The sequence below is a fragment of the Zeus faber genome, assembly GCF_960531495.2.
Source record: "Zeus faber genome assembly, chromosome: 22".
NCBI lineage: Eukaryota > Metazoa > Chordata > Actinopteri > Zeiformes > Zeidae > Zeus > Zeus faber.
In genome coordinates, this window is record NC_137209.1 from 9,129,207 (window position 1) to 9,136,706 (window position 7,500).

General features: G+C 47.7%; 1 protein-coding gene across 6 annotated transcripts in view; it reads right to left on the reverse strand.

Annotated features, from left to right (window-relative positions):
• Nucleotides 1-7,500, reverse strand: part of LOC307247039 (nuclear factor 1 B-type-like) — a 74,486-nt gene that overhangs the window by 25,499 nt on the left and 41,487 nt on the right. For all 6 annotated transcript variants that reach the window (XM_080023100.1, XM_080023103.1, XM_080023099.1 and 3 more), the window contains exons 3-4: nucleotides 3,680-3,736; nucleotides 2,093-2,161 (exon numbers count right to left, since the gene is read on the reverse strand). In XM_080023100.1, coding sequence (XP_079879226.1) covers nucleotides 2,093-2,161; nucleotides 3,680-3,736 — 126 coding nt within the window. The remainder of the gene's footprint in view (nucleotides 1-2,092; nucleotides 2,162-3,679; nucleotides 3,737-7,500) is intronic.

Consider the following 7,500-nt stretch of genomic DNA (forward strand, 5'->3'; position numbering starts at 1 on the left):
CCACTGGCACGATCCCTCCGCCACCCTCTGCCCTGGCAGCCCCGCTGCAGCACTGGCAGCCGCCCCAGCGCCGCTGCCCCTATCAAGGCTCGCCGTGGTGGAATGCTTCCGGCCCGAGGACGCCCCCCCTGCACACAGGCCTTTTTTCACAGCCGCCGGCAACCACGGCTCGGTCGGTTTGTCTCTGAACCGCCCCCGGCAACACACAGTAATTGTGATGCCACTTAGTTGCGGTGTCAATCAACTGTTTTTCAATTATTCCGGATTTGATTACGGAGCGAGGGGAAACAATGGCAGAAAACGATTATGCCGGAAGTAACAAAAGCCAGTCGTCGTCCTATCGGTTTATCCCTGGGAGTTAAATAAAAAAGGTTCCGTTTTGCCGTGAAAGCTCTATCCCGTTCAAATAACGAATTTTACAAATTGATCTCCAACCGTATATGTGGCTATAAATACGGGCGCTGTATACTTAGGGAATATTTGGTTTTCGGCTCCTATGGTCCAAGTATCCTCTTAGAAAAAGGACCGGATCACAAGTCGGCCTTGAACTCTGGAGCTCCCTTTGAAGGGCTTCAAAGAATGTCTCGATGGCCTGGAGAGAAGCGCGTTGACGGACAAGCGGCTGCTCAGAAATCCACCCAGGGAGCGCCGGGCTGAGTGAGTGACAATTCCTGTGTGTCCGTCCGCCGACCTTTTTAAAATTCCAATTCGACTTCAGCGAACTCCCTTTACTTAAAACCAGGCACGGCTGCGCTTTCACGGCGACCATCTGGTCAGGTTTGCTTAAGTTACTTTTGGATTTCTTAAATTTAAAAAAATTTGGTGGTGGGGTTTGTACGATGTAACTTGTCTCTCAGAGGCAAGAATCAGAATCAGAACATCATGCATGAGAATGTTTATCATCACTGCCAAACAGGACCACGGAACGCAGCGTCGCCCTCCACCCTGTTTTCTCAAGTTAATCTCTTTTTTTTTTTTTGTGCATCGCAAACTTCTCGCAGCGCAAACACAACCGGATTGCGGTTCCACCACGGAGGGGTAATTCAACTTAGCAAGTCACGACTGGATTGAAATCGTAGACGCACGGCGCCGCCGCTGCTGCCAGCTCGCTCCACAACACAGCGAAATGCACACGCACGCGCGCGCACACACTCACACACACACACACACACACACACACACACACACACGCACGTGCGCGCATTCTAAATAGAGCGCATGTATGTACGATTCGCATTACAAAGAACGACGGCTATGTTTCCTGCGCACCGAGCTCGTTGCGGGTGACTGGGCTCTTTGTGCGATGCAGGAATGTTCCAGGCCGTGGCAGCGGTTTAGAGGCAACGCGGGCCGACTCCACCTTGGGGAGATGCTGTCCTAGGCCGCGGGGGGAGGGAGGGACGCCCGTCAGCGACTGCGCGGAGGGAAAGACGTGTCTGTACAAATCGTCCTGCACACACGGATGTGGAAGAGCGAGCGGTATCGCAGCAGACCAGCTCGACCGGATTGGTCACAGACGTGCGCCCTGCCGCCCGCCGCCGCCTCCTCACAGACCCCGGAAATTAGTCTGAGCTTATGTATCTCTGAAAATTTCTTTTAGGTTTCAACCGCTGGAATTTGCAGAATTTGAAAATTTTAATTATGGCTTTGAATAGTTTCGGCTGGTGACATGAGTTTGCTAGTTTGATGATTGATCGGCTCTTTGAAATGTTAAGATAAAAAACTCAAATAAAAGTAAGTTCTCTCTTACGTGGGATTTTGATTTTATTGTTTATACAATTTTCCAACACAAAATTATAGTATATGATAACTGATATTATTATTATTTTTTTAAATTTAATTCCAATGTATACATAATGCATAATGCAAAAGGGTAACCATTTGTATTAATGCAAAACAAGCATTGTAAACATTGTAATACAAGTTGTCATCAACACAGAAATGGTGCTGAATGACCCAATTTATTGGATAAGATAATACTAAAAATCGAAATGTTTTAAATTGACTTTATTTTTCTCATCAGAACAAACACCCCACATTTAGAACAAACTACTTAAAAACTTCATATGTAATTTCAAAACCATTTACTCACTTCTGGATACTCGCACCAGCTCCGCAACACTGAAAACTCCTGATTTGATGAAACTGTCTTCCAAGTACCCTGAGGGAACAGGCACACACACGCACAGCCATTGAAACAAGTTCCAACTTCTGAATTTCAGATATTTCAGAATTGTTGAAGAATTGAAGTTTGACTATTTTAATAACGTCAATGGCACTGAAAAAGTTCCATGTTTTTTTTTTGTGTGTTTTTCGTAGACAATCGTGATAAATCGGCCCAGGGAGGAATCGGCGGCGGACACCCGGGAGAAACACGGACGACATGCCGCACGGATGAGCCGTCGCCTAATCCGTGTTTGTGGTGAATGCCCCGGCACCAAGGGCACGGAGAGCGCAGCCTCGGCCGGGCCACAGGTGCTACCTATTTATGAAGTGTTATATTCTATTCATCAAATACACAAGTTGAGCTTAATCACTGTCAATATTGACAATCCCTCGGCCTGCTAAGCCCTAGAGCCTCGGCAGCACACTGTATTCATTACAAACTGGCTGGCCCAGGGAATCAACAGCCATTACCAGAGGCCGTCGCTAAAGTTAAACAGCCAGGCAAGTTATTGACACCCGAATGGCTCCGGCCCCGGCTTTGATGTGACGCCAGGGGCGCCACACGCCCTGCCAGGATAGGTGGGGCGGGAGGGCGACTCCGTTGGCACCTATTGAGCCCTAATGGTTCCAGTGAGCCAACGGTTTTGTTCGCAGGGAACCGTGCCACTGCAGGGGAGGAGGAGTGTGGGGGAGGTGGAGGTGGGGGGTGGTGGTGCTGGTGCTGGTGGTGGTGGTGGTGGTGGAGGGGGTTGGAGTAATGTGCCCTGAGTCATCTCTCGTCTCACCGCTGGCCTGTTTTCCTTGGCACCCACAATCCGTGCAAACCTGCTCTGGAAGGTATAAAACAAATTGCGCTCCCCCAAAACTACCTTCATTCCAGAGCTGTGACGACAGCGCTCAGGTCAGTTGGCGGGGGGAGGAGACTCGCTTTGCGGCGCTGCCAAGACACATTGAGCCAACGAGCCAGCCAAAGGTGCAATTGGTTGTAACGATAATAATAACACTAATAACAATAATTAAAAGAGAAACGGCAAACTTCCATAACGACATAAGGGATTTTTATTCCTTGGTCGATCAAAGAGGAACTCGTTTGATGTCGCGGCCGCGCAACTTTTAACAAACTTCTAAATCTGTTATTCGTCCGCGGTCCGGGCCGTTACCGACACAAACTGGGCCGCAGTTTGAGGACAGCCCAGCTGATCCTGTAATGAGGCCTGGGCTTCATTACCTCCTCCGAAAAAATAAAAAAATCCTCAACTTTTCTTTTTTTTTTCCCCTTTGTTTTTTTTTTCCTCCACTATTATTACAATTTTACAGTGCAGCCGTAGGTCCCGTGGCACTGGAAGTCACTGAGTTCACGGCAGTTCACGGTTTAAGGAGACGGCTTTGGGGGTTGGGTGGAGGGGGAGTTCGGCAGAGGGATATGGTGTACACAGGCCGCGGAGCCCTGGGGAGTTGGCAGGGAACAATGGGGGCGATGACAGAAGCGGAGCGCGGCTGTTACTGTGCATACCTGGAGGAGGGTTCTTGCCTGGCTCATTGTTACTGGGACTTCCTGACTGCTGCGAGTCTGAAAGCACAGAGAGAGGGAGAGGAGCGGGGTTAGCGCTTATAACATGGGAGCAATGCGGACGGTCTCACTGAAACAGGCTTATTACGGTCAAAGTAGGTTATTTTAGGCAGACGCACGGTGAATGCGGAAATTAACTCTCAAAAGTCACAGGCAAAGGTTTTGTTTTCATTTCAGGCTCATTCTTGCATTACAAAATGAAATGCAAGGACTTTCAAGCACTTTTTTAAGCACAATGTTTTTTCATTTTCAAGGACTTCACACAAAACAAACACGACCACTTTCAATGTGATTTTTATTAATTAAAATATAATATAATCTTAGTCTCATTGTCTATTATTTACATCAGTACAACATTTTATGATGTAACGATTTTTTGATAACAAAAGCAGCTTACAAGGACTTTTCAAGCACTAAACTGTCTGTCTATCTATCTATTGATCTGTCTATCTATCTGTCTGTCTGTCTATCTATCTATTGATCTGTCTATCTATCTGTCTATCTATCTTTCATTGTATCATCGGATAGAATGAGATGAATCTGTTTTTTGACCCTTCATCTGCCATCTAGGGTTAAACCGCTCGACACCTCGGGCGAGAAAAATCACCGATCTTCGACGACCCAAGCGCAACGCCCCCGCCAAACTGACACGGAGACGTATTTGAACAGCGTTAGCGTCTAATGGCTGAGCACACCGCCAGACATGAAGAGAAGCGGGAAAGGAAAGGTTTTTTTTTTTTTTTTTGCCAACTGACCTCTAGGTAATTTCTCAAAGCAGGGTAGGGGAGGGGAGGGGAGGGGAAGAGGGCGGGGGTGTCTCACGAAAAATGTGTTCGGTCCTGCTGTGCAAGGTACGGGTAAAAGAACAAATCACCGAGGGAGGGAGGGAAGAGAGGGAGGGAGGGAGGGAGGAGAGGAAACAAGGCTGGAATTCTTTCCACGCCGTGCTCTACTGTACTTCGGATCACATGGTACCTAAAAAAACGCTCCATTCCAATTTGCGCACACAGGCCCCTCGGAGTCACACGCGGGCCCTCGGATGGTTGAGGATGTTTTTAAATGCGTACGTGTTGATAAGTATGTGTATGTGTGTGTGTGTGTGTGTGTGTGTGTCTGTGTGTGAAAGAGAGAAAAGAGAGGGAGAGAGAGAACAAACGAAAAAAAAACCTGAAAAAAAAACGTGTGGCTACGTGTGTGACGGAACACCTTCTCCAACCAATAATCCAAAAAGTCCTGAGTAGAAAATCAGAGAGGAAAAGCGATTGCGATCGCTGAGTAAACATCGTGGTCCTTTAATGTCTTATGAACAATATTTTTAATAATAATTAATAAACATTTTTTTATAAATATTTTCATTAAATTCCTTCAAAGTACTTTGAATTGGCCCTTGTGTATGACTATGAAATAAACTTGCTTCGTCTCTGTTCGCCTGTAGAATAACTAGCTGATTCTACAGGCGTCCCACCACACACACGCGTACGCGCGCACACACACACACACACACACACACACTGAAAAAACACACACTTACACATACACACACACTTATAGACGCTCAAAACGCCGCACGACGGGCCGAGAAAAGAGTGAGCGGTGAACTCAGATGCCCTCGCCTTGCAACAACACCCGTCTTCCTGTCGCAGCTCTCATGAGCTGTGTGTCAGAGAGGGAGAGAGAGAGAGGGAAAAAGAGAGAGGGAGAAGGAAAGAGGGGGCGGGGGAAGAGAGCGAAAAAGAAAAAAGAAGTTTGAAAGATTTATCCTCCCTTTTCGCCTCCGTTTTTCTCCCCGCGTCTCTCCCTGTCTCTCTCGCTCTTTCTCTCTCACTTTCTCTCTCTCTCTCTCTCTCTCTCTCTCTCTTTCCCTCTTGCTCCCCATCTCCTAAATCTGACTATTAAACAGCCCTGCAAAAACGGAATGTTCTTGGCTGGGGCTCAACAATGACAAAGTACAGCGGGAACAACACCATACGTTAAGCAGAAAGAACCCCCTCCCCCCCAGCGCGCTCAGCCCTGGAAACTCAACGACTTGAGTTCTCCCTCTGAGCGGCGACGACTTCTGCCTCCTAAAAATACGACTCCGGTTTGGGTGTCATCCCACGGTGGAGCCCCCGCGGTACTTAAGGAATGTCATAAATTCAAAAGAAAAAAAGAAAAAAAAAAAAGAGACTCCTATAAAATGTTAAGGGTTTATGACAAATAAGTTAAGTAGTATTAAGTTGGAAGACTTTTCGATTTTTGACATCATTTGTTGTCAGGTGGTACAAGTCTCAATAAAGCCTTGTCGGCCTTTTTCACCGTCTAAAACGCGGCCTCGTTGTCTGACAATTTTTTGGACTTTTATGTCACAGAACTCCCAAAATTAAAGAACTTTTAAAGTTTTTTTAAAGTGGTCTCAAAGTGACTGTACTTTATAGCGAGTGTCATCATATGTTGTTCATTTGATTGACACAAAAAAGGAGTGTCATGTCATTGACCGGTATACACAGTATACACTAATTGTACGCAGACAAAAACGTAACTCTGTCGAACACGTGGTTACACATATGTACCCACGGCAACACACACACACAAACACACACTTGTTTTTTTGTGTGTGAACGAAGGGGGTTCTGTGGCTCTGGCTCGGCTAATGTCCATAAAGTGATTGTGGACATTCCCCTCCCACTACCACCACCACCACCGCCACTCTCAGAGACATCCATCAGTCTAGTTACCACTGCCAACTCTGTGCCCTCTCCACGGAGAGACGATAGAGTGAGAGAGTGAGAGAGAGACAGAGCGAGAGAGAGAGAGAGAGAGAGAGAGAGCGAGAGAGAGCGAGAGAGAGAGTGGGCGGGCGAGTGGGTAGAGGGGGTGGGGGCCATGGGAGGAGGTGAAGAGGAGAGGGCAGGCTGCAGGAAAGGTAGGGAGGGAAGGAAATAACTCAGGTCGGGGGGCTGGTAAGAGAGAGGGCAGGGGGGAGGAACCTGACAGGACTAAAGGAGGTGGGAGATGGAGCGTCGCTGCTACGTCTAGATCAGTTCGGGGCATTTCATGTTCCTTTTCTTTCCTTTTTTCTGCCGCTGTTGTTGTTGTTGTTGCTGTTGTTGTTGTTGTTTGAGGTCTGAACAAGGCAACCGTGACAAAAGAGCAGATGGGGCCAGCAATTAGAGATCCCAGCATTTTTCTCCAGCGCAAGGCCCCCTCCACCCGGCCCCTACCCTCCTCCACCGCCCCAGCACCAGGCGCCCCAGCCACCTGGATGGGTCGAGGTGGGATGCCGGCATATGGAGCATCTGCTAGTAGGCCCCCCTGCTTCTACTGAACCAAGGGCCCGATTCGCTCCGGGGTTCGGGGGCCCGACACCTCTGCCCTTGCACTACTACACTCGACCGCTGAACCCCGAGAGCCCCGTTCCCATCGTATTTTTTTTAAGAATAGACAGACAGACAGACAGACAGATAGATAGATAGATAGATAGATAGATAGATAGATAGATAGATAGATAGATAGATAGATAGATAGATAGATAGATAGATAGATAGACAGACAGACAGACAGACAGACAGACAGACAGACAGACAGACAGACAGACAGACAGATGGATAGACAGATAGACAGATAGATAGTGCACAACAAGGGATCTATAAGAACACTTTTGCTATTGTCCCAGATGAAAATGAATTCTCTCATGCCTATAACCATGTGACCAGGGAGATAGTGTCCTTGGCAAAACGGTTAATAAAAGCACGGCGACCGGCTCTGCCTCTCCTTATCTTCCGGGG